At 48.1% G+C, this 25,625-nt stretch overlaps 2 protein-coding genes across 7 annotated transcripts in view; one reads left to right on the top strand and one right to left on the bottom strand.

Annotated features, from left to right (window-relative positions):
* The window catches only part of ASXL1 (ASXL transcriptional regulator 1), a 42,975-nt gene extending 35,468 nt beyond the window's left edge, over positions 1 to 7,507 (top strand). For all 3 annotated transcript variants that reach the window (XM_089513440.1, XM_089513439.1, XM_089513441.1), the window contains 2 exons: positions 643 to 1,243; positions 2,855 to 7,507. In XM_089513440.1, coding sequence (XP_089369566.1) covers positions 643 to 1,243; positions 2,855 to 5,815 — 3,562 coding nt within the window. In that variant the 3' untranslated portion in view covers positions 5,816 to 7,507. The remainder of the gene's footprint in view (positions 1 to 642; positions 1,244 to 2,854) is intronic.
* A 1,282-nt stretch (positions 7,508 to 8,789) lies between these two features.
* Positions 8,790 to 25,625, bottom strand: part of NOL4L (nucleolar protein 4 like) — a 188,794-nt gene continuing 171,958 nt past the window's right edge. For 2 of the 4 annotated variants that reach the window (XM_089513435.1, XM_089513438.1), the window contains exons 9-11: positions 24,698 to 24,820; positions 21,137 to 21,338; positions 8,790 to 13,177 (exon numbers count right to left, since the gene is read on the bottom strand). In XM_089513435.1, coding sequence (XP_089369561.1) covers positions 12,939 to 13,177; positions 21,137 to 21,338; positions 24,698 to 24,820 — 564 coding nt within the window. In that variant the 3' untranslated portion in view covers positions 8,790 to 12,938. The remainder of the gene's footprint in view (positions 13,178 to 21,136; positions 21,339 to 24,697; positions 24,821 to 25,625) is intronic. The other 2 variants (XM_089513437.1, XM_089513436.1) reach the window with 1 other exon arrangement.

Below are 25,625 nucleotides of genomic sequence, written 5' to 3'. Positions count from 1 at the left end.
AGTAATTGTCTTTTCAGTACTGCAGTGTTAGGGGGGCTATGGAGCTTCATCCCTTCCTTAGGACAACTCTGACTCCCACCCGTACCTCTAAATTATTTTATATTAAAAAGAAAGATAAATTTGAAGGTACATCTGTAAGGAAGACTGTATGCTTCTTATTTACTGAGAAGAACAGGCAGGCCTGTGGTCGTCAAGAAATACCAGGTGCTGTAGGCTGTATTTACGGGGAAAGAGCTGGCAAAACCACCTCTGAGGATTCCTTGCCTAAGAAAACCCTGTGAAATTCATGGGGCCTCCATAAGTCAACAGGCAGCTTGAAAGTGCACACACAAGCCACTGGAAGAGAAATTAGACTCCCTGTTTGTACCTCAATCAATTAATTGATATCCCGCCTTTCTTCTGGCAAGGATAGCAGCAGGGATTGTGCATATAAAGCTCAAAATATTATGACCTGTAAGCAAAAAAGGGAGAACTTCTAGAAAATGAAATGCTTTTGGATACTGGCTCAGGAAGGACGTCAGTCAGCTGCAGGCCTTAATCCATCTAATTCTGCTCTTAGTATTTCACAGTAACCATTCTAAAAATGCAAGATTCCTCCCTTTGTGTGCTGTTTGCTAATCTAATTGTATTACTGACCAACAGGCTGGGCTTGACCAGAGAGGAGCCTCAGCAACAAAAATCTGTGCCCATTGAGGTGGAAAGGACTGATTCAGCCTCTCCTGAAACAGAACCTGCCAGGGTGCAGCGTGGTCCTGTCACTCGCCAACGAGATGGGCATTTGAAAAGGCGTTCGCTTCGATGCCGGACGCGAAGGAACCTGTATAAATTGCGTGAGCTGGACCAAGCCGAAGAGGCCAAAGAAGAATCCTTGTCTGGGGAACCAGAGCCCACTGACGGCAGAGGCACTAAAGCAGAGCCAGACTTGCGTGAGGGGAAACAGGCATCTCCAGAGAAAGAGATTGCACCTGAGGCAACCAGGATCCCAAGCAAGGTAGAAGACATGGTGGTGGCGATGGCGGCAACAGCAGCAACTACAGAGAGGATTCCCACTCTGCCCCAAGAACCCCAAGAGCAGGAGTCCAAGGAGCAGAAGAGGAAGTGCTTTGAGCAGGCGGCCTCTGCCTCCTTCCCCGAGAAGAAGCCCCGGCTTGAAGACCGTCAGTCCTTTCGTAACACAATTGAAAGTGTTCACCCAGAAAAGCCACAGCCCACCAAAGAGGAACCCAAAGTCCCACCCATCCGGGTAGGAGAGGGGCTCATCATGGGCAGTTGCCCCCTGAATGCATGGCTAGGTTTCCTCAGAACAGCTTACAGCTTGAGGAAGGGGGTGCTTTGCTGCAGCTTTGATTAGCAGCAGTAAATCCTGAGCCAGGGAGGAGTATTGGAGTGGGATGGGGAATGTGTACATGTGGGGGGCTGCCCAGGTCAGTACCAGGACCTGGCATTGGATAAATTCGATGAGGAGGACAGGCTACTTGTCACCTATAGTATCAGAGGCAGTACCTTTCTGTAAACCAGTTGCCAAGGTAGAGCAAGATGGAGGGTGCAGTAGCACCCAGGTCCTGCTGGGGAGACGCTAGTGGCAACCAATTGCCCTCTGAGGAAAAAGGATCTTGGACTGGAAGTGCCCTTGCTCTGACCTGGCCTCTAAGGCTCTTCTGATGTTCTGGCTGCAAAAAAGGAAATGGGTTAACCTTGAGAAAAATCTGTTATCCTCAGTTCATTTGGATTTTTTCTTCCCTGGCAGATAAATCTCATCTACCCTCTTCACTTCATTCTTCTATAGATGACAGAAGGATTCATATAACCATTGAGTGGGGAGGGATCTCAAGGGCCATTTAGTCAGCGTGGCAGTCCCCTGCCACATAGGATTATGCTCCTACAGAAAAATGCCCATTCAGTCTGTTTAAAAACCTCCGATGAAGGAGAGTCTACCACCACACTCTGAGGCATCTCCCAGTGAAATAATTCTTCCTTAGGTTTAGATGGAATCCCTTTTCTTGTGCAATTTAAATCCATCATTCTTGTTTTAGTCTGCACCAGCTAAAAACAAGTGTGATCCATCTTCTACATGATATCTCTTCTAATATTTAAAGATGGCTTTCTTGCCACCTCTCAGTCTTCTCTTCTCCAGGCATAAACATACCCAACTCCCCAAGGAGGAGTTTTTATGGTTTTTGGTTTCCAGATGTTGGTCACCCTCTGAAAACATTCCAGTTTGTCAGTATCCTTCTTGACCTGTGGTGTCCAGAACTGATACTCATTACAGACCATTGTTTGAGGCCTAACGTCATGCGTGGTTCCTTTAGCATACCCCTTTTTGGATAAATGTATTCACCTGCCTCTATTGGTGAAATTGAGTGTGATCACATTTGCTTCATGCTTGCCAAAGCTTTGACCTTCCTCCTACTGGTTGAGCAATTGGGCTTGTGTTAGGATATTCTCTTTCAGCATTCCACACACCAGATGCATTTCCTTGTCCCTCCTCTGTGGCAAGAAGAACAGTTATTAAAACCATTACAGTGTAATAAATTAAGTTTGATGACCATTCCCTGTTCCCAAGTTGTTTTAGTGGTTGTAGTTTGCTGAACGGCAGATGGGGAATCCTCTGTCTTAATAGAAAATGCTTAGAGCTTTTGCCAGACTAGATTGCCCAGACTTTTTTTGGAAGGAAGCCATGATATAAAAACTGGAGATTCTAGTGGTGTCCCTGTCACCAAGTCAGAGTAGTCTTTCCCTAACAAGAACACCTCATAGTTCTGAAGCAGAGACCTGAAGGGTATTGATGCTCTGCAGCCCACCTGAATACTATGTGAAGCTCTTCTTTAATTTTTCTCATTTGGTTCTTTTTCAGATTCAACTTTCCCGTATCAAACCACCCTGGGTGGTTAAAGGTCAGCCAGCCTACCAGATATGTCCTCGGATTATCCCCAATCCAGAGCCCTCCAGCCAGAACCGAAGCGGGCCCACAGCCACTGCTGACTTTAAGGCCTGTGCTCTGCAAGGCCGGCTCCAGCGAGAGGCTGCTTCTCCTGCCACCACCCCTGCCTCTGCCACCGCCATTGGAGGTGGGGGTGGGCCGGGAGGAGGTGGACAGAGCACCGACGAAGGTGGCGGCGGCAACGGCTACAGTGGTGGTGGTAACAGCAGCCACAGCTGCCGCCGTCGCCGCCGCCGGAGGGTCCGGCAGCCCAGCCGTCATCCCGGGTGCTGGAAATCGAAGAGAACTCGTGGGAAATGTGTGTCAGATCTACAGCGAACACAGTTACTGCCGCCTTCCCAGCTAGAAGGCAAGCCTGTTTTCGAACTGGCTACTCCAAGCTCACCAGCTTGCAAGGGTGAAGCCTCATTTCCAGTGGTTGAAAGTGAACATGAGTTCAGACTGGCTACCAGTGTTATGTCATTTGGATCTGAAAATGCTGTCCAACATTCAGAGGCATCTGGGGGCAGCCGTGTTAATGGCACCAAAACCAAACTGACCCATCACTACTCTATGAGAGAGGTGCCAGAAGGCAGATCTGAGCATCCTCTGGAGGATAGAAGTAATGAACAATCACTTGATGCTACATCACAGGAAGACCATGGTGATGATGAGGAGGAAAAGGAGGGGCTTTCAAATAGTCGGATGGGCTGTTCTTGGCAGGAAGATTCTCTCCTGAATCTCCTTGAAGACACAAGCATTGTAGAAGAACATGACAGTGCTAAGCCAGTGGTTCTGAAATGCAACTCTGCTGTGAAGGGAGCCTCCCATAGTCCTAATTATGCCACAGGTTTAGCCTTGGTGAGTACTGAGGAAAAGGCCTTGGAGGCATTCAACTCTTGTGGCCAGGAAAATTTTCCCCATCCAGAGAACACTAGCATTCCTGGGACAGAAGATTTGACCCAACAGTTCCACGTGTCGTCATGTCAGCAGGCAACAGAATGGTATAGCAGAGAAACACCGAGTGGGATGCACAGCAGTGACACGTGCGAAGCCCCTCTGTGGAAGCCAGAGCCACACCCTGAGGATTCAAATCCACTCCAGGAGCAATTTGCCCTGAAAAGTTGCCTTCTGCCATGGGAGACACTATTGAAGACGGGAAGAGAGCCAGTTGAGCAGCTGGGAGAAGGGATGACAGGCACAAACCCTTTCAGTGATGAAGAAACCAGGAGTGTGTTAAGTGAGACAACAGAGACAGCATCTGACCTAGAAGCTGAACTGACAGATGAAAATGTGGAGTTAAACCAGAATGAAGTTGCAGAGAAAGAGGCTGTTCCCAGCAGAGGCCACTCGGAAGAATATAATGGGGTCAACCCTGAATGTCCTGCAAAAATTGAGGCTTGTACACACTTGGATAATTTGCCTTCCGAATGTGGAACTGCCAGCATCTGCCTACCACCAGGCTGGAAACTGCAGCCACCTGTTCTCCATAAAGCCCATTTGGAGAGCCCAGAAAGGCCAGTGCTGGCGACCCCCAAGCCTATGTCTCCAGAAGGAAGTAACCCTCTGGGGTTTCAGTTGCTCAGGGAGAGTCTGCCTCTGCAGACAGTTCTTCCGGGCTCTTGTGGTACCAACCAGGTGGCATCCTCTCTGGATAAGCTCTCAGAAACTTGCTTCCCAGTGGAGAGCAAGAGCAGCAGCTCTCTTTCCCAAAAGGCCCCACGGGGTGAGGGCATGGACATGACTGGCATGGTCAGAAATGGCTGTGATGTATCAGTGTGTTTGAGGGACTCTTCCGCAAGGCAATCCACTCCGAGCCCAAAACCTTTGCCCAAAGAAAGAATGAAGAAAGAATTAGAGAGAGTGGAGGAAACCGCAGAGTTCAGCCCCAACTCCATCTCTCTAGATGAAGCCACAAGTATTTCTCAGAAGCCTGACAACTTGGATCTGGGAGGAGGCGTAACACTTACTTCCAGTGCTTGGGAAGAGCCAAAGGTTTCCTCGGTTGTTCTTCTGCCCAAACCAATTGCTGGTGGGAATGATGAAGAGAAGCCAAAGGCAGCTACTGTTGCACCATTCCCTCCCAGCGCAACCTCTTTGGCTTCTGATAAGTTGAGTGGCAACTCCATTCCTAAGAACCAGGGAATAGGTGGGAGGAAGGTCTTTGGTCCCAGCTTCCCCTGCAGTATTGCTACAAGAGCCCAGCTTCCCAAAGGGTGGGAGCCCTTTCCCATCCTGAGCATGCTGTCGCATAGCAAGCCGGTGTCTCCGCCAGCCAAGAGCACCATGCCAGAAGGTGGTGTTGCCCCAGTAAGGGAAGACTGGCCTGCCAAGCCACGGCTGCATCTGAGTGGCAATGAAGGGGTGGAGAACAAGTGTGGTCTGGCATGCCCTGGCCCAGCAAGGAGGAATGGCGAGAAGAGGAAAGAGGCCCCAGCCAGCCCTGCCAAACTCATGGAGCAGCTGCAGAGTCTCCCCCTGGTGCGGGACCTGCCCCTCTTCCGGTTGCCCAGGAAGTCTGGCAAGAGCCTCGCTCAGCCTCTGGAGCCTTCCTCCATCCCTTCTCAGCTCAATATCAAGCAGTCCATTTATGGGAAACTCTCTAAGCTTCAGCTTAATCCTCCCAGCTTCAGCTATGCCTCTGCCGCCCCTGTTTTTTCCAGAAGTCTTATGGGAAGCACAATGCCGCTGGGCCACAAAGCAAACTTTGCCGCCTCCCGCGGCATCTCCCTCTCGGCGCAGATGTTTTCCAACAGTGACCACATGGAGGAAATTTCCCTCAAGTGTTCATGCAGCCTTAAAGCGATGATCATGTGTAAAGGCTGTGGGGCGTTTTGCCATGATGACTGTATCGGCCCCTCCAAGCTTTGTGTGTTGTGCCTTGTGGTAAGATGATGAATTAACTGCCCTGGGACGATGAATGCTGTATATTTAGAGTGTCTGCTTGGATAACAAAAGATCCTGGGATTTGTAAACAAAATATCATTCTGGTCATAATAGAGGCAAAGTCTGATGCTGTATGTTTTGGTTTTGGGGCTGGAGTGGGGTGTGGGGGACAGTCTAGTTTCTGGGGAAACTGTTGAACATTTTGCCCGCTTGAATGGCTTCCCTGGCAATGGGGGAGGGTGGGTGGGGCCGTATTGTCCCATGTTGAGCCCTTTGGAAAGCCAGGGAGGGTTTGCCTGCTACTGTAAGGAAAAAAGCAGACCCTGTCTCCGTTTAGAGGCTGAGTTAAACAGGCCCAGCTTGCAGAATTCTGTCTTCCATTCTTCCTTGCTGCCATCTCCTCCCTGCATCCTGTGGTTGTGCACAAACATTTTTGTGAGCTTTCTGTCATCAAGGGAGAGCAGGAGATGATGAGCGGCTGTGAGGCTTCAGTGCAGGAAGCAGGGTGGCCGCTGGAAAGGGGGTTTCTCTCTGGAGCAGCTGGGATCCATGTGGCAGAGGCTGCGGCCATCGTCGGCTGTACCCAGACCCCTTCCCCTTCGTGTGAGAACGTGGCCCCCTCCCCAAGGGGCGCTGGGGCCGCATCTTGACTTTTTAATTTCTAAGCAGTGTCATTTTAAAAAAAATAAAAGTATATATAAATATAAATATATATATATATATAATTTTAAACTTTTTTTTCTTGGGTGTAAAAAGTGAAATGTTTGGCTCCTATATGTACCCTTCTATGCATCTGTTGGATCATGTATTTATATGTTGTACACAGTACTGGCCAATTCTGTAAATTGATGTTATGTACATACAGGGTTTTTGTTTTTTTGTTTTTTTACGTCCTTTTATTTTTCAGGCTGAAGCAGTATTGCATTAAAAGTGGTGTTGGTTACTAATCGCTACCCATAGTCCCAGCTGCTGTATTTTGTCCTGCCTCGTCTCTCAAGGCTGCGGTGGGGGAAACTGGCTCCCAAGGAGGGTTCCGCCCAGCTTCCCAGGCTTTTGACGCTCTGGTTTCGGACTCTCCACATCCCACCCCAGGGTAAGCTGAAAAACTGGCCCCTGAGTGGCGTGGGGTATCCCTGGCTAGGCTGGGCTGGTGAACCTTTGGGTGGCCCACATTGGGGATTTCCCTCTGAAGAAGAGGATTTCTGTTAAAGCAAATGGATAGCTTTCAAGGTCCTTCCGATTTCTCTGCCTCTTCCCTTAGGTTCCCCCCTACCTCTTCCTTGGCCAGGCTCCTCTTTTTCTCCCACTATCTCAACTTCCTTGCTTCAGCGTTATGGAAGTGTTTTCTTTTTTAAGCAAGCACCACCTGGTTTTTCCTCTCCAAGATGGTGTGTATTCTTAATCAGTGGCAGCTTTTCTTTTTTTAGGAGGAATTTTTTAGGAAAAGAGAGTAAAGCGAGAGAAATGCATTGTGCTTATTAGAGGCAGCTAATCTGATGGTCTGAAACCTGCTTACCAAAGATGAGGGGGCACATATTTGGGTGTCTCCTCGCGCTCTGCATTCTCCAGGGCCACTATTGTATGTACAGACTGGTTTCCGGTCTGGTGGGTGGGCCATGGGGGAATCCACTCTGATGACCCCTGATGTTGTTAAATGTCCCTTGTGGTATTGGAAAAAATAATAAAAAAAGATTTTGAAAAGCTGAGCATCTTCTTATTATACACTTGCTGGTGAAACTGCCTCGGCTCCAGGTGGAACGGCAGCAGGTGAAGAAGTGGATTGGTTTTGCCTCCAAGGTCTCAGTGAAATGCATTTCCTAGAAGAGGGATTTCCAAAATTGAAGGGTAAGGTAAACCATGAATCAGAGCAGTTTTCTAAAATGGGTATTAATAGTGGCATTTGATTGAAAGTGAGGGGGAGACTCAAGGAGCTGGGATGGGCGTTCCTGAGCTCCAGGCTGTGGGTTGCTGACAATTATGAGATTCTGTGTTTTTCCCTGCTGCAGCATTGCAGAGTAGTCCAGTTCCCCACCAGTGACTTAGAATCCTGGAGTTGGAAGAGACCCCAAGGGGCATCCAGTCCTACCCCATTCTGGCATGCAGGAAGACACCATCAAAGGCCTTCCTGTGACAGATGGCCATCCAACCTCTGTTTAAAGACCTCTGTGGTAGGAGACGCCACCACTCTCCGAGGAATTGTGTTCCACTGCCTAACAGCTCTGGCAAGAAGTTCCTCCTAATGTTGAGGAGGACTCTTTTCCTGTAGCTTGCACCCATTGCTCCATATTGTAGTCTCTGAGCAGCAGCAAACAAGCTTGCTCCATCCTCGGTGTGACACCACTTCAAATCTTTAAACTGATCACCTATTACCCTTTTCTTCTCCAGCTTAAAACATTCCCAGCTCCCTAAGTCTCTTCTCATAGGGTTTCATGGTTTCCATACCCTTCATCATTTTGGTTGTCCTGCTCTGGACTGCTCCAGCTTCTCAACATCCTCTTTTGAACTGCGGTTCCCAGAACTGGATGCATTATTCCAGGTGAGGCCTTCTCAGCACCATTGCCAATATAGGAGGAGTTGCTTATGGAGCAAGACAGCCCTTGCGGCTACAGGAACCTTCCCCAACCCCAGCAGCATTTGGAGGTCTGCCTTGCCTTCCTCCATGGATTCTGGTCCAGAAGGGAGACTGGCAAGTAATGCCTTTGCAGGCCAGTCTGTAGAAATGTGAGGGCCCTCTGCAATACCCTTTGCCTCTTGTAACAGGCTTGTTGTGGATAGTGTTAAGAGTGGCATGTTTTAAAGCTACAGAAAAAGTTAATGGAACAGAGCTGGGATTATTAGTTAAAATGCAACCTTCCACAAAATGGATTGCTTTGCTCTACAGGTCTGGCATGCACTGTGTTCGGGAAGTGTAGTAGCTCCTTTTGCTTGGATGGGGAAACTGGGGGCAAAGAGATGCTACTAGCAGGCATGCTGGAAGGGGTGAGATGCATTTCTGTTTGTTATACAGTGTTTATTAAGTTGATTCAGTCTTATAATATGATATACAGACTTCCAAAAAAAAATATCCACATACTTATGAGATCAGTGCATTTAGCAAGTAATACCATGGATGGAAAGAACCGCTTGATTTAAAACAGCTCATTGGTCTTTTTTTAAGTGAGTGGGACAAGGAGGTTGGCCTGTGCTACTCATTTCACAAACAGAAACAGAATTAAGTTGCATCACATAGAACAAACACACGTTCTAAGAATTAAAATATTAAGCCACATTTACTGGGGGGGGGGTCCACTGTATAGAACACCAAAAAAAGGTATTTTTTTCTTCCCCATAGCACATGGAGGAGGAGGAAGCGCCCATCTGCTTAGAAGAGCCACATAAAAGTTGCATAGGTGCCTGTCAGGAAAGTCTTTTTAAGAATTTGACTGATTTCAGCAATAAAGTGTCACTTTTTCAAGCTGGTTTTCAAAGCCACGGGCTTCTTATGTAGCCTTTCTCAGAAATTGCAGGGGGATTGTAAAGCACTGAGCATTTATAACCTGTCAAAACTGCGGGGGGGGGGGGGGGGCTCTTGTGCCTTGGCCTGCTATTTCCCCCCATTGGTCCCACTTTGCAGCCTTCCTCTTGTGCCTTGGTAGTAAAAAGGGGGAGAAATGCTGATGAATGAAACCCTAGCATTCTGTGATTTGACCAAGGAGTGAAATCCTCTGTTTGCAGCCATCGCACCTCTTGCTGTTGTGAGGGGCTAATGCTGAAGGAGCTGCAAGGAAAACAAGGGGGCCTTGATGTGCACATACTCCTTTTTTTCTTTTCCATGCAATGCATCCCAGGAGCAGAGAGTGGGATGCTCAGAGTACGGAGGTGGGTGGGACACAGAAATGGAGGGGTCCTGTGGCTTTTGCTAAGCAGATGGATGAGGGTGAGGCGTGTCTTCCTCGCTGAAAGTGGGGCTCACAGAACACAAACGGGGTACTTGGAGTTCTGTACATGTAAACAGTACACTTTCACTGAGTCCAAAGTCAGGAGCAGAAAGTACAAAGGTTCACATTGGTCTTAGGTACATTTACAGGCGAAGAAACTGAGCCGTGTGGCTCTGAAACGACAACCAAAACCCAAACTTTCTATAAAGCACCACTAAATTATAATATATATATATATATATGTATGTATTTATATATATATTAAAAACAAAATTCAGACCAAGGACAGATTGTAGTTGGTAATCTGGTGAAATCGCTAGGCTACCTTGTAAAAAGTTTTACAAAAAGTTACAAATCAAAACTTCTTTTTTAAATAGTTTTTTTAAACCCTCTGAGTTCAAAGCAGCATTTCTCGTATATATGAACTGGTGCGAACGTTAACAAAGCCATCTGTGAGGGGGAGGCGGCCCTCGATGGGGCGCAGGGGCTGTAAATGGGGAACGGAGGGGGCCATTTCTGCTTGGGGTCCTGTGAAATGTTTTTGGAGCAAAATGCCGCTGCTGCGTACAAAACGGGAGCAGGGAGGGAAATACTGTTAACAGGGTGAAGATATTTCCCCCCCTTCACTGGTTTTTGCTAAAGGCTTGATAAAAGGCGTCCTCTTTGATGTAAGCGGGAACCTATGGGTTACAATTCCGCTTTTAAGAAAAAGAAGGGGAGAAAAGCCAGGCCCCCATTCAACGGAGGTGAGTGAAAGACCACAGAGATGGCCTCGGGTGTAATCGGAGCTACAGCTCACAAAAATGGCTTCTTTGACCAAATATGGAGCAGATTACTGAGGCTGTCCCCGCCAGGTATCTGCATGGGTCAGATGTGGGGTTGCAAGCCCCAGCACTCGTGCCTCTTTCTCGCTTTTTGCCCTTTTCAGTCACAACTGTTCTACTGGGGTTGCAAAGTACACAAGCAGCCATTGATATACACATACTATGCCAAAGTGATCCAATGGAGAGGAGTCCACAGAGTTGCCTCTCCACCCAAGTAGCTGGTTCTCCCCATCTCATGGCTATGGGTCCTCCTGGTTGACGCCTCTTAACACAATGGAGAGGCCGCGCAAGAGGATTTTAAGGACAGCGATTGTCTCTGCCACTTTTCTAACGCTATGTTTTCCACAAAGGGTTTTTTTAAATTTAAAAAAAAACATTCGTACTAGGGTTGTTCCTTGCTGGCGGCCTTAGCCGACAATATATATTTACACAAAATTCAAATTTGGGAGGAAGAACAGCAGGCTTAGTGCACCCAGGGTGGGAGGAAAATTCAAGTCGGGAAGAGGAATGATGTGGAGGCCGGAAGGCTATTAGAGCAAAGGCTAATTCCAGAAACCCCCCCCCCCCCACCACCACCACCTGAAACTAGGAGATCAAAACCCAGTCTTTTCCTAATAAAGGAAGGACCAAGGAGGTGAACTGGGATGGCAGACACACTCTTACAGGGCATGGGCACCAGTGGTTACTGAAAACCTCTTCACCAGAGCATCTGCGATCATTTGTTCCTGAGAGCTTCCTGGGTGTGAAAGGTGGCTTAAGTCTAAGCGCCTGAGCCCACAAACGCAGGTGTGGAAAGAAAGCCCTAAAAGTGGCCTTCATGGCAAAGGCTAATTTAGGAGTGTGGTGTTAGCAGCATCTCACCTTGTGGAACAAGGCAAAAGAAGCCTGAAGCGGGGCTACTCTTCTGCAATCCCTTCTGTGTGCAAAGTGTGATGGGTTGGTTGTGGGGAGAGGGTCAAAATGGGCCAGCTAGGAGTGGTGACGGGGGGAAGAGAATTTGGCTGGGCTTACAGGCTGGGGAAGGTTCTGGTCGCTGCTGCCGCCAGCAACACTGCTGCCATTGAGGAGACTGCGTGACCTGCTCTGGCTCTTCTCTTCCTGATTTTTAGTAGCATGGCTCAATATTGCACTGAGCAAAAAAGCAAGTGCATAAGAAAGGGAGGGAGTCTGGAGGAGAACAAAAAGGGGCTCAAGCCTCTTACCACACATCAGAAACCGTGGGTTGCTTGTGGCAGTTCTTTGCCTATTTGGCGGCAACAAAAAAAAGGGCCCTATAGGAAAAATAAGAAAACCCTGCAGAAACAAGAAGGACCAGAGGAATCGTTTTGCATCCTTCAGAGCCTCTTCCTCCACTGCCTGCCAGGGGGAAGGAAGTGGGGAAGAAACACAGGCTGCCAGCAGAAGTGGGCCCCTGAGGGTTCAAGGATGGGCTCTGGAGCCCATTTTGGGCAGCGGGGAGACCACCATTCAGAGTGAGGTAGAGGGTGGAGGGCAGAGGCCAGGCAGCTGTTTGTCTCTTGGCCCCCAGTGGCTTTTCCTTTAAAGTGACCAGAGCAAGTCCTTGGAGAGAAGAGCAGCTGAGGTCCCAGCAAGGTGTCCATCTTGGAGCTGGGGAGCAGTTGGGAGTGTTGTGTGTTTAGGGGGACATCTCACCTGTTGGGCCGCTTGGAAAGGTGGAGGAAGCCAGCAGAGGGTCAGGTGTCCTCTGCCTCCTCCCCGTTTTCGGCCTTGCCCCCTACCTGCAAGTGTGGCAGCTCCCCTTGGCCCCCAGCCGGACGGAATGTATGGGGGTCTGGACTAAACCTCTTCCTCCTCTGACCGACACAAAAGTGGCAAATCTGTACAACCCCAAGAATCCATTTTTAGAAAAGGAAAAAGAGTAAAATAAATTATGAGGTGGGGGAGTGAGGCAGGAGAAGGTAAAGGGGAGAGGGATTCCTGGGGAGAGGGAGGGGTCTGTTTATCAATAAATACGCAATTCCTAAGACATGGAAGAGGTGGGATGGGGAGGGAAGGTGATTCCGGAGAGGGCTCTACCATTGCTGGGCTCCATAAAGTAAAATTCAGGCTGTGCCCCCCGTGGCATCCTACCCCAGATCCCCCTCCCCACCCTAGCAGTAGTCCTACATCTCTCCGGGCTGCAAGATTGGCTCCTTCAGGTTGGTAGCGTGCGCTGGCACAGACGCAGAGTTTGAAAGGCAGCTCCTCCGGCCCCAGGGCTCCCGGCCAGAGAAGAAATGGACCCCACCTTGTAAAAAAACGAGAGCCTGTGCCAGGTGGGTGGCAGTTGGTAGGCAAAGGAATGGCCCGTCCTGAGCAGATTGTCCAAGAGAGCCTCGCGGGAACGCCAAGCAGAGTCTCCTGGCACGGGGGCCGTAGGGGGGCCAGCAGTCAGTTCTGCTGTAAAATGAGGTTTTCCAGTTCATCAGCGGAGCGGAGGAGGAAGGCAGCCGACTCCCGGTAGCCGGCAATCAGCTGCCGCACCGCGCTGATCTCCGTTGGGCTGAGCTGAGCAGCTGGCACCCCCCGGTTCGTGCTGTTGGCAGGGGTTGCAGGGGTGGTAGTGGTGGCAGCGGTGGCCGTGACAGTGGTACTGGATGTCCCGCTTTTCATACTGAGGTCAGTAGGGCCTGCAGGCACAGAAAGTGAGAGAGTGGGTCAGGAGCAACCAAGGGGGTCGGGGGCTTTCTCAACTGTCCCAGCCCCATGGCAGAGAGTCACATTCTGATAACTGAGGTTGGTGTTGGCTCTCCATAACCACAGATTCAACTACCCAGAGATTGAAAATATTCCAAAAAATATAAATTCTCAAAAGCAAACCTTGATTTTGCCATTTTATCTAAGGGACACCATTTTACTACACCACTGTATGTAATGGGGTTGAGCATCCATGGATTTTGGTATCCACAAGGAGTCCTGAAACAAAACCCTAGCACAGTGATGGCGAACCAATGGCACGTGTACCAGAGGTGGCACTCAGGGCCCTCTCTGTGGGCACATGTGCCATCATCCTAGCACAGAGTATGCCAGAGTTTGTTACTAGAAAGCCAGAGGGACATGGCACTTTGCAATAAATAAGTGGGTTTTGGGTTGCAGTTTGGGCACTCAGCCTCGAAAAGGTTCACCATCACTGCCCTAGCAGATACCAAGGGCCCACTGTATTTACTTCCATATTCTGTTCATCCTGCAGCTGCTGGTTTTTAGAGGCATCTTCATTCTCTGAAGATGCCAGCCACAGATGCTGGCGAAACGTCAGGAAGAAAATCTAGAACATGGCCACAAAGCGCGAAAAACCCACAAAAAACTATGGATGCCGGCCATGAAAGCCTTCGACTTCACGTTCTTGGATTAGTTATCTGTAACTGATGTATCGCTCCAGTAACAAAGGTGCAACCATATTACAGTGCAATGCAGTAGAATTCAAAGACATGGCCTTTGTTAGTCTGGAAAGGACAGGTTGCTTACCTGTAACTGGTTCTTTCAGTGGTCATTTGTGCCCTCACACATTAGGGTTTTGTGCCTGCACAGAGACTCCATTCAGAAAGCTCAAAGCTGAGCAAAACCCTGATGTGTGAGGCAGAGACCACAACAAAGAAATAAGTATTAAAAGGCATCTTGCTGCACACCTTTGAGACTAACTGAAAGATAGAACCTGGTAGTATGAGCTTACAGACTTGGGTCTCTTTCCTCAGATACATTTGGTGGAGTGGAAAGTCCAGGGACAGACCTATATAGCAGTCTGTGTGCGAAAATGTCCATAGGAATGCATACCTTTGTGGGTGTGGAAATGAGGTTATCGGTTCAGTTCTAACAACAGTCACTGGGGGACAAAGTGAGTAGATAACCATATGAATGATTCCTCAAATGTAGCATGGGAGCCAAAAAGAAGATGTGATGAACTGGCCAAGAGATTTCCCATGTGTCTTGGGGGTTAGCTAGCTTTGAAATGCATGCAGGGTGCCAGGAAACCATTGTCTCTGTTCAACCCACTCTTGTTGGACTGGAGTTTGTGGATATGTCCAAGTTCTGCTGTTTCTCTTTCCAAATTTACTTTATTGGGTTTGTTGTTGCTACAGTCGGCCCTCCTTATACGCGGATTTGCCATCCGCGGATTTGAGCATCCGTGGATGGCAAATCGGGAAATTGTCCCCAATGCACGTGCGCCGCCATTGGGGACAATTTCCTTCTCCTCCCTCCCTTCCCTCCTCGCCTCCCTCCCTTCCCTTCCCCTTACTTACCTTCTCAGCGCAGCGGCTTGGCCTCCGCCGCTGCGGGGGAAGCCAGGTGGCGGCGGCAGCAGCCAAGCCTCGGCTTCTTTGCCGCCGCCGTGAAAGGGAGTGATGGCGGTGCTGGAGGCCTCTTGGCCCCCAACAGCACCGCCACCAGGCCTTTCCTGCGGTGGCGGCAAGGAAGTAGGGCTGCCGCGCCGGAGGCCTTCAAGGTCTCCCGCGCTGGCATCTGTCCTCCTCAAGGCCTCCGCCGCTGCCATTCCACAATTTGGGAGCCATCACAGTGAATGCCCTATGGGAAGTAGATCTTAATCTAGTCTTCGGGCAGTCCAATAGGTTCTTCCCTGTAGTTCTGAGAATGCGGGGCGGATTGTGTAGGGAGAGACGTTCCTTCAAGTAACTCGGGCCCAAGCCATGTAGGGCTTTAAAGGTAATGACCAAAACTTTGTACTGCGCCTGGAAACTAATCGGCAGCCAGTGAAGAGATCTTAAGATTGGTGTTATATGGTCAGTCCTAGGTGTACTGGTGACCAGTCTAGCTGCTGCATTTTATACCAATTGAAGTTTCCGAACTTGATACAAAGGTAGCCCCATGTAGAGTGCCTTACAGAAATCTAAATGAGAGATTACCACTGCATGCACCACTGCTTCAAGGTCCTTTCGGTCCAGGTAGGGACGCAGTTGGCGTATCAACCGAAGTTGGTACCAGGCACTTCTGGCCATCGCATATACTTGAGATGACATTTGTAGTGATGGATCCAGAAGAACCTCCAATCTGTACATGTGATATTGCACATGTACAGATGGTTCTTCTGGATCCATCACTACAAATGTCATCTTCTATGATAAGATGACATTTGTAGGGATGCATCCAGAAGAACCTCCAAACTGCGAACTTTGTCCTTTAGGGGAAGTGTGACCCCGTCCAGGAGTGGTTGACAAATCTCCATACCTGGACTTGGGGAACCTATCGCGAGTACCTCCGTTTTCTCTGGATTCAGCCTGAGTTTGTTTTCCCTCATCCAGCCCATTACTGACTCAAGGCAGGCGTCCAGAGGAGAGATGCCTTCCTTAGTCACTGCATCAGTCGGAGACATAGAGAAATAAATTTGGGTGTCATCAGCATACTGGTAACACCGCGCCCCATGTCTCCGGATGATCTCTCCCAGCGGTTTCATGTAAATGTTAAACAGCATGGGGGACAAGATGGTGCCCTGAGGGATGCCAGATGTCAGCTCTCTTTTAGAAGAGCATGAGTCCCCCAGCAAATGGAGCCCTGGTGGCGCAGTGGTTAAATGCCTGTACTGCAGCCATTCACTGAAAACCACAAGGTTGCGAGTTCAAGACCAGCAAAAGGGCCCAAGCTCGACTCAGGCTTGCATCCTTCCGAGGAGGGAGCTAAAATGAGTACCCAGACTGATGGGGGCAAATTAGCTTACTTGCTAATTAGCTTACTTGCTATTCACCGCTATGATCTTTGGAATAGCGGTATATAAATAAAACAAATTATTATTATTATTATTATTATTATTATTATTATTACCACCATCTGGAATCTGCCCGAGAGGTAGGAACGGATCCACTCAAGCGCAGTGCCTCCGACACCTAACTCCCTCAGGCGTTCCAGAAGGATACCATGCTCGATGGTATCAAAAGCCGCTGAGATGTCCAAGAGCATCAACGAGGTCACACTTCCCCTGTCGATGCCCAGACAGAGATCATCGACTAAGGCAACCATGGCTGTCTCAACGCTGTATCCCGCCCTGAAGCCGGTTTGAAATGGGTCCAGATAATTGGTTTCATCCAAAACAGCTTGGAGTTGAAGGGAGACTGCCCTCTCAATAACCCTGCCCAAGAATGGTAACAGGGAGACCGGTCTGTAGTTATTTCTGATCAGGGGATCTAAAGAGGGTTTTTTTAAACAGCGGTTTAACTATAGCTTGTTTTAATTAGGATGGAAAAGTTCCCTCTTTAAGGGATGTGTTGATTATAAGATGTAACAACGTTTTCATCACATCCCCTCCCTGAACGGTCAACCACGATGGGCAAGGGTTGAGGGGGCACGTCCTCCTCCTTACACTTCCAAGGCGTTTGTCCACTTCATTGGTATTTACAAACTCAAAGTGATCCAGAATAACTAAATCTGCGGAGTCACTAGACACCTCTCTTACTGAATCTGTTTCAATGTCTGCATCCAAATCAGCCTTTATGAGAGATTTTGTCCACAAAAAAGTCATTAAAAGCATCACCGCAGGCTTTAGATGGTTCTAAAAATGGGTTCAGGGTGGGAGGCAATTGGGTTAGCTCTTTAACCACCCTGAACAGCTCTGCTGGACGGGACTCTGCGGACGCAATTCACGCAGCATAGAATGAGTTCTTTGCTGCATCAATTGCCACTCTGTAACCCTTCAATAGGGTCTCATGGAGTGTCTCGTCAGACAAAAGCTGGCCCCCTTCATTTGCCAAAGATCTTCCGTATACCAAGGTTTTTTATTTGAAGCGGGCCGGAAAGGACGCTCAGGAGCAATACTGTCTATAGGCCTGGTAAAATCGTTGTTCCAGGTATCAACCAGGGCATCCACAGAATCGCCGTCATTCACAACCATAAAACCCTCTAAGGCTTCTTGGAACCTTTTGGATTCCATCAGCCTTCGAGGGCGGACCATTCTAATAGGTCCTCCACCCCCAAGGGGGATATGGATGGCAGCCTTCGGTCCCACCTTGACCAGAAAATGATCCGTCCATGACAGAGCAGAGGTCTGAATTACCTCTGCCCACGGCTGTCCCTGATCCGTACTAAAGACCACATCGAGCGCATTACCTGCACAATATGTTGGACCCGAGACTAGTTGGGATAGGCCCATGGCTGTAATGGAAGCCATGAACTCTTGAGCCGCACCTGTAAGTTCTGATAACCCAGCCTCAAAGGGGATGTTGTCCCCCAGGACAAGAAGCCTAGGGGACTCCAACACCAGCTCTGAGACCAGTTTATCAGCTCGGCCAGGGAGTCTGTAAGGTTACGGGGTCGACAGTAAACCAAGAGAATCCCTAGACTATCCCTAGCCTTCAGGGTTAGGTAAATGCACTCAATGTAATCTGTTTTCCAGATAGGTTTTCTGGCCAAGGTGATGGCACATTAGTATTGCCATAACTAATGTCTGATTTATTACTATTTATCCTTTGGTGCAAGAACTGGCCTGTTTGCCCAATGTAGGGAGCTGAAGGGCATTTTTGACAGAGGATGGCATATATCAAATTAGAGGATGAATGAGTGAAGGTCCTTCTAATATTGTGGGTGATGTCGTTAGGTCCTATAATGACATTTCCTGAATCGATGTGTGAACAGAGTTGGCATCTGGGTTTGTGGTAAGGCTCTCCACCAGTGTCCACATCTTGGTCAGTCTCTTGGCCAGTCCATCACATCTTCTTTTTGGCTCCCACACTACATTACAGTACTTGCTCATAAAATTGTCTACTGTCCTTGGCTTTAGTCAACATCCTTCCTCCTGCCTTTGCTCCACCATAAAATAAATAAATAAAACTTTTATTTATATCCCGCTTTTCTGTGACGAGACAATCAAAGCGGCTACAACATGTTAAAATCCATATTTACAAATTTATGTCCCAAATTCTCCCCCTTAAAACAGGATTAAACAAATTACAATTAAAACTTCTATTAAAAACACAATAAAATGCAGCGAGGGCAGAGCGGGGGCTGATCCATGATGCGGGGGGCAGTCATTCTGCGGCCAGGCACTTTATTCAGGAAAGGCCTGCCAGAAGAGATCCGTCTTGACAGCTTTTTAAAAGCTGTCTAAGCTGGCAATTTGACGGATCTCGTCTGGCAGACCGTTCCGTAGTTTGGGAGCCATTGCAGAGAAGGCCCTCTGGGAGGGAGCAGTTAGTCTGGTCTTTAAAGGCTGCAATGGATTCCTCCCAGAGGACCTGAGGCTGCAGCGGGGCGGATAATATGGAAGCAGGCGATCCCTCAAATAGGCTGGACCCAAGCCATGTAGGGCTTTAAAGGTTATAACCAACACATTGTACTGTGCCCGGAAACTAATAGGCAGCCAGTGAAGAGATTTTAAGATGGGTGTTATTCAGTCACTACTAGTTTTTCCGGCGACCAGCCTGGCTGCCACATTTTGCACTAGTTGAAGTTTCCAGACTAGGCACAAGGGTAGTTGAAACTGAACTTGTCATATTCGCCTGCATGAACAGAAGCATACTTTCCAAGTTGAAAAAGTAATGGTTCCACTATATTCTCCACTGGTCAGGCCTTATCTGGAATATTGTGTTCAGTTCTGGGTGCCTTATTTTAAAAAGGATATAGACAAGTTGGAGCAGGTTCCTAGAAGGGCAACAAGGATGATAAGAGGCATGGAGAACAAAACATCTGAGGAGAGGATGAAGCAGCTGGGCATGTTCAGCCTGGTGAAGACAGAGGGGTAACATGATTGCCCTCTTTTAATACCCAAGGGCTGCCCCAGAGAGGAGGGGGAAGGTAGGACCAGATCTAATGGGTAGCTTTTGATGGAACATTGGAAGGAACTTCTTGACAGTGAGCGCAATCTGGCAATGGACCCAATGACCTAGAGAGGTGGTGGGCTCTCCTCTGGACATCTTCACAAAGAGGGTGGACAGCCACTTTCTCTGGGAATGCTTTAGCTGGACATCCTGGGGATTGGACTCTAAGGTCCATTGAACCCCTTATAACTTTCTGATTCTGTGATTGCAAGATGGGAAACATGCAGAGGCAATCTCTCTGCTTAGCTGCCAGAAAAGCTGCCATCCAGCCAAATCCCTCCCAGGGCCATGCAGTATTGGGGGAGTAAAATGAATCGCCCCCTTAGGGATTAGATCTCCATGGCTGGAACCCAGGGTGGGATCTTACTTCAGGGTTAAGAGGCATTAGGAAGGGATGAGAAGCCTTAATCCCTGAGAGGCATCTTTCAGGACTCCGGAAATCCTGTCCTTCCAGTCAGGGCCAGCTGAGAGTCAGAACTGACCAGGGAGCCTCTCGGCTCTCCTGCACTCCAAGGGCAGAAGTCATGATTCAGGGTGGTCAAGGCTCTCTGTGGAGGACTATGTGGTACCTCCAGAGAAAAATGCCAGTTGCTGAGGGGCAGTGGAGTGGGGGAGAGGAGAAGAGACTCAAGTGAGGGATGCTGTTGTGCCAATGTTCAGCTGCTTGAACAGCCTTTGGTCTGATCCAGCTGCTTCTTATATCCTGAGGAATGAGACCTCATCTGTGTTAAGTTATACTGGCTGAAACCCTGCTGGCATCTTACACATGTGTATGCGCAGTTTGGTGCGGTGCTTTGAGTGCTGGACTAGGGCTCTGGCAGACCAGGGTTCAAATCCCCAGTGGGTCACGGAAACCCATGGGATGGCGTTAGGCAAGTCACCCTCTCTCAGAAGAAAACAATAGCAAACCTACTCTGAAGAAAAAAAAAGATCTTTTGAAGCATTTTGGTATAAGATAGTGGTTTAACAGTAGGACATCACAAGAGTTGAAAGAGAGGAATATATTTTCCTATAGCTTGAATCCACTGCTACGTGTCCTAGTCTTTGAAGCAGCAGAAAACAAACTTGCTCCATCCTCAATATGGTATCCTTTCAAATATTTAAACATGGCTATCATGTTCCATCTTACTTAACCTTTTCTATGCCAGGCTAAATATACCCAGCTCCCTAAGCCACTCCTCACAGGGCATAGTTTCCAGACCTTTCACTATTTTGTTTGCTCTCCTCTAGACATGCTCCAGTTTGATAACAGCCTTCTTGAATTGTGGTTCCCAGAACTGGATACAGGATTCCAGGTGAGGTCTGCCCAAAGCAGAATAGAGGGGTACTATTACTCCTCTCCCTGTAGACACTATATTCCTACAGTGCTTTTTGGGTTGCCTTACAACTCCCCAAATATTGCCATGGTACCAAAGCATTTTGGGCAAGCCACCCCTTCATGCTGGTCTGTTTCTCCTGTGGACACTTGAATCTGTGGATAAAAAAATCCATGGATACCAAGGGCCAACTGTACTACTTTTAATGGGTGTTTACATTGTCTGGTTTTTTTTAATTTAAAAATTATTTAATGTATTTGTAATCTTTTTAAAACTATCATTGTTATGTATTGCTTTAAGTTGAATTTATTGTTAGCTGCCTAGAGAGGTTTGGATATAGGTGAGACATAACTATTTTAGTAAGTAAATAAAAATACCGATGCAAATGAGGCTTCAGCAACGCTTTGACCCTGGGGGAGGGCAGCCCACCATCTCCTCCATCTTGCCCCTGGGCATCCCACCAGCCCTCAGCCACATCCCGCCACCGCAACAGCGCCAGGCCTTCCTCTTTGCCTACCATTACTGTGATTCCCTGCCTGGAGCGGAGGCGTAGGCTGCAGGCTGCCTCCCAGGCTCCCATAGCTGCGGTAGCTGTAGTTGAGGCTCCCGTTGATGTAGACGGGGTCTTGGGAGAAGGAGGAGGCTGGCAGTGAGTAGGACGAGTGGGTGATGGTGGCCGAGTCGCGGGCGTGCTGCTTGTCCAGGGCAACTGGCTCATCCTGCGGTGGAGGAAACCCAGGTGAGAACCCATCAGCCAACCAGGGTGGAGAAAGGCAGGGATCCCAAGGGGCAGGAGAAGAGCACATCCTCTGGAGCCCTCATCATCAGGGTTGCTATTTTTGGCACCAAAATCTATTAATTTTTTTTAATCCCGCCTTTCTCCCAAAATGGGACCCAAGGCAGCATATATAAACATAACAGTTAAAATTGTACAATTAAAATAATAAAAATATAAAAATTACAAATATAAACATATATCATCTTACATCATATGTGGGTGTGCCTTACATGCTTTCAGCATATGCTGGAAGCCACACCAGACGTAGCAGCACTGTGCACCGGAAAAAGTAATGGCGTGTGCACTCGTGGCACAGGCGCTGCGCACCACAAGCCCTGTTATCTTTAATGGGGCTTGAGAATCGGTGGAATTTCCCTTACATTGGGGTATCCACAACGGATCCTCTACATAAGAGAAGGGACCACTATATATGTACAGTCAGACCTTCGTATCCACAGGGGATCTACTCTGCACCACCTTGCAAATACAAAAAACTACAGGACCTCAAGTCCCATTGTCTCTAATGGCCGTGCAACATGCGCACAGTCGCTAGTGCCATTGCATGCACATGCTGCCATCTGGGACAATGGGGCTAGCTGTACACACATGCTTAGAAACACAGATGGCAAGCCTGTGGATAACAACATCCCACTGTACGGAGAAGAACTGGGAGCCAGCATGGTATAGTGGTTTGAGTGCTGGACTAAGACTCCAGGAGAACAGGGTTCAAATCTCCACTCCGCCCTGGAACCCCCTGGCTGACCTTGGGCAAGTCACACATTCTCTCAACCTCAGAGGAAGGAGAAACAACCTTGCCAAGAAAAAACTAGGAGAGGCTAGTGGATCCAAATTTGAGCTCAGCCATGGAAACTGGCTGGGTAATTTTGGGGAAGGCACAATCTCACAGCCTCAGAGGAATCTTGCCAAGAAAAAAAACAAGATAAATTTGCCTTAGGTTTGCCCAGAGGTGGAGATGACTTGAAAACACACAACAACAACGCACCTAAGAAAGTATGTACAAATTCTTTTCATCTCTTATATAGCACAGGCTCGTGGAGGGGGGGAGTTGTTGTTGTTGTTATTATTATTATTTATAGTATTTATACCCCGCTCTTACACTTAACATATGTAAGTCATTTGCTAGAAGGTAAAACTATTTTTTTAGCATTCTTTTATATTCCTTAAATTTGGAGTGGGCAAAGTATAGTTATTTTGTTAGTCTGCCATTGCCTTCCTTAAAGCCAAGAGGCTGCACTGCTCTTCCTCAAAACCATCAGGGGCAGCACTGCCCACCCTAAAACAACAACAACAACAACAACAACAACAACAACAACAACAACACTGCTTGTATCAGGGACACAGCACTGCTTTTCCTTGAAAAAGCTGGTTGGCATCCTGTCAGAATGAGAACATGGTAACTGCTTTCTATTCGCATTTGCGATTGTGGCTCTATTACCATGACTACAAATGACCCTGAAGCCCACCTTAAAAGCTTGTTGGCAATCTGGAGAGATGGAGCTTTTTGCTGCTGCCAAGTGCGATGCTGTAGCATGGTATAAAAAGCCCCTCCTGTGAGTAAGAAATGCCATGGAAAGAAGAAGGCGCCCACACAGGGACCTGCTGAAACTCTTCATCACAGCCTTGCTCAATGGCAGGAGGGATCCAGTCACACCATCCTGCAATGTCCACTTGGCAGCAGAACAGACCTCCATTGCTCTGGACAGCTGACTGGCTCTTAAGGTGAATTTCAAGGGTTGGATGGGAAGTTAAAATATTTCTACGACGTCATGGCTACCTATCCTGTTTGAGGTAGGATCTTGGCCTATACCTCTACTCACTGCTTCTAGAGATGGCCAAGGCTCCCATTTATGAACAAGATGCATAGAGAGGGTCTTCCATTTCTCCCATGACCATTGCAGTGGCAAATGCCAGGAACCTAGGAAGGATGCAGAAACTACAGTGGTGGAGCACATGCCTCCTACGCCCATCCCAATTTTGGCTGATAACTGCAAGACTCATCCAACAGAAGCTGGCAGTCCTGAGTTATGTTTGAGGTCAATGTGGGGTTGATGGGAGGAAAGAGGCTGTGCTATTCAAAGCTCATCACTCCAACTTGGGCATCCTCCAATTCATTCATGGAGAACACAGCTCAGCTAAGGAATTGGCTTACACTGAATGCTGTGATGGCCACTACTTTCCAGAGTTTAAAAATGGTATTGCACAAATTCATGGGGGATAAATGTACTGCTGATGACTACCAGTCATAATGACAAGGTATCGCCTCTAGTATCAGAGACCTCTGAATAACAAACAGCTCCTGGGGAACCTGAGTGGTAATGGGCTTCTTCAAGGCAAGTGGGCAGTCACTCTGGGAAACATACAAAACTTTCCAGGAACCCACATGAGCTTCTTTGTGAAAAAATAGTGCAAAAACAAACAAACAAACAGGTTTCCAGAAAGTGCCTTTTATGTGTGAAAAATCTGGTTTTTACACAAAAATCATAATGTTCATGCATCTGCATGCACCATTTTTCAATATCGGATCAAGGAGCCTCAAGGTATTCCCTGCATTCTCACACCAGTCTTATACCTACCAGAATATTTGTCCTTTCCTGGGACAAAGACAGGATATAAATAAAGTGATTGATTGACTGACTGATTCTAGGGCAAGGTTTGTCGATCAGCACTGTCAGTCTCAACTAGGAGCAGCTCTCGACCAATGCGGAAGGCATAAGGAAGTCTTTCCCATCACCTGCTACCTGGATCCTTTCAGCTGGAAATGCTGGTGAGTAAACTTGAGACCATCTGCCTGCAAAGCAGGTGCGCTATTCCTAAGGAACTGTCAAAAGTTGATCAGCTAGGAGTGGCAGAGTGGCTATTCTTGGGCTTAGGATCCCTTCCACTGCAAGGCAGCAAACAAGGAAGAGCCCCAAAGTTCTTATAACCCTGAAATATTTCAGTGTGTCATTGTTATTAGCCCCCATCTTCTGGCTTCCCAGATTTCACCTAGGCATTTCTCCCAACATTTTAAAGCTTATTTGGAACAAGCAGAAGCATGACAACATGAGAGTTGAGGTTCTAAGTCTAGCAAGTAGGTGTTGAGGGATTGTAACATGACCATTTGTCTGACTGTTGCCTCAGGTCAATTAGCCAAGTGCCTGCAGGTTTTTTGAAGGAACTTGCACAGCTGATGGACAGAAGTGATAAGGTGGGGTGAAAGTGCATGCTCCAAGCCACAAGACCTGCTGTCATACCACTCCTAGGGCTGAATCCTGCTGCCACCAACTGCAGGGTCCCTACCTGCGACGTCTGGTAGATCTCTAGCCGCATTCTCTTGGCCGCTTTCCGTGTCTCGCTCTCGCATGCAGCCGCCAGGATATTTTCGGCCATGGCTGAGGTCAGATGAGGTGGAGTGGGCCTGGTCTGCAGACATAAGTACCGTCAGGAATGTTAGTAGGCACAAAACAAAGGCAGTATGAGGAAAGGGGTGGTGGAACAGATAGATGCCAAGTATATGGTAATCCAGGTTATCAGACCATTGCAGAATTTTAGAAAAGGAAGGGGTCCTGGAGGCCATTTATTCTACCCACCTGACTGCAAGGTCAGTGCGGGAATCTTCAAGAGGAGATAAATTCCTCAGCTGAAGAGGGAAATGTTTACTTATCAGAATACTTCTCTCCCAGCTTTTGGCCTTCAAGGGAAGTTTATGATATTTAAAAGAATCAAAATTCTTTAAACATTTTACAAACAAAAATAGGAAAGGTCATTGTAATAATCAAACTAAGCCACAGAAGGGAGGGAGGGAAAAGATCAAACCAACCAAAAACATGGGGAAAAGCCAGCCAGAGAGACCTGGCCTGCCTCACAGAGACCTGGCTGGGAGAGGATAGTGCCATCACTGGAATCAAGCCCTCCAAGCCGGGTACTCTGTCATTGAGCAAGTAAGGGAAAGTGGGCGAGGAGGCAGGGTGACTCTGGTTTATAGAGAAAATCTCACCTTGACAAGGATACCTGTCCGGAAGATAGACCGCTTTGAGTGTATGTACCTAAGCCTGAAGACCAGGGATAGTATAGGGATTCTGTTGGTATACCGTCCACCCCATTGCTTAACAGACTCCCTATCCGAGCTGACACAACTGGTCTTGGAGTTGCTGTTGGAGTCACCTAGGCTTTTAGTCCTGAGCAACTTCAACATGCCACTCAAGACCAGTTTAATCCATGACAGCCA

This window comes from Sceloporus occidentalis, unplaced genomic scaffold, assembly GCF_023333645.1.
Source record: "Sceloporus occidentalis isolate IW3139 unplaced genomic scaffold, rSceOcc1.0.p SCAF_3, whole genome shotgun sequence".
Classification (NCBI taxonomy): domain Eukaryota; kingdom Metazoa; phylum Chordata; class Lepidosauria; order Squamata; family Phrynosomatidae; genus Sceloporus; species Sceloporus occidentalis.
The sequence above is the reverse complement of the archived record's forward strand: the minus strand, read 5'-3'. Positions and strand labels throughout refer to the sequence as shown.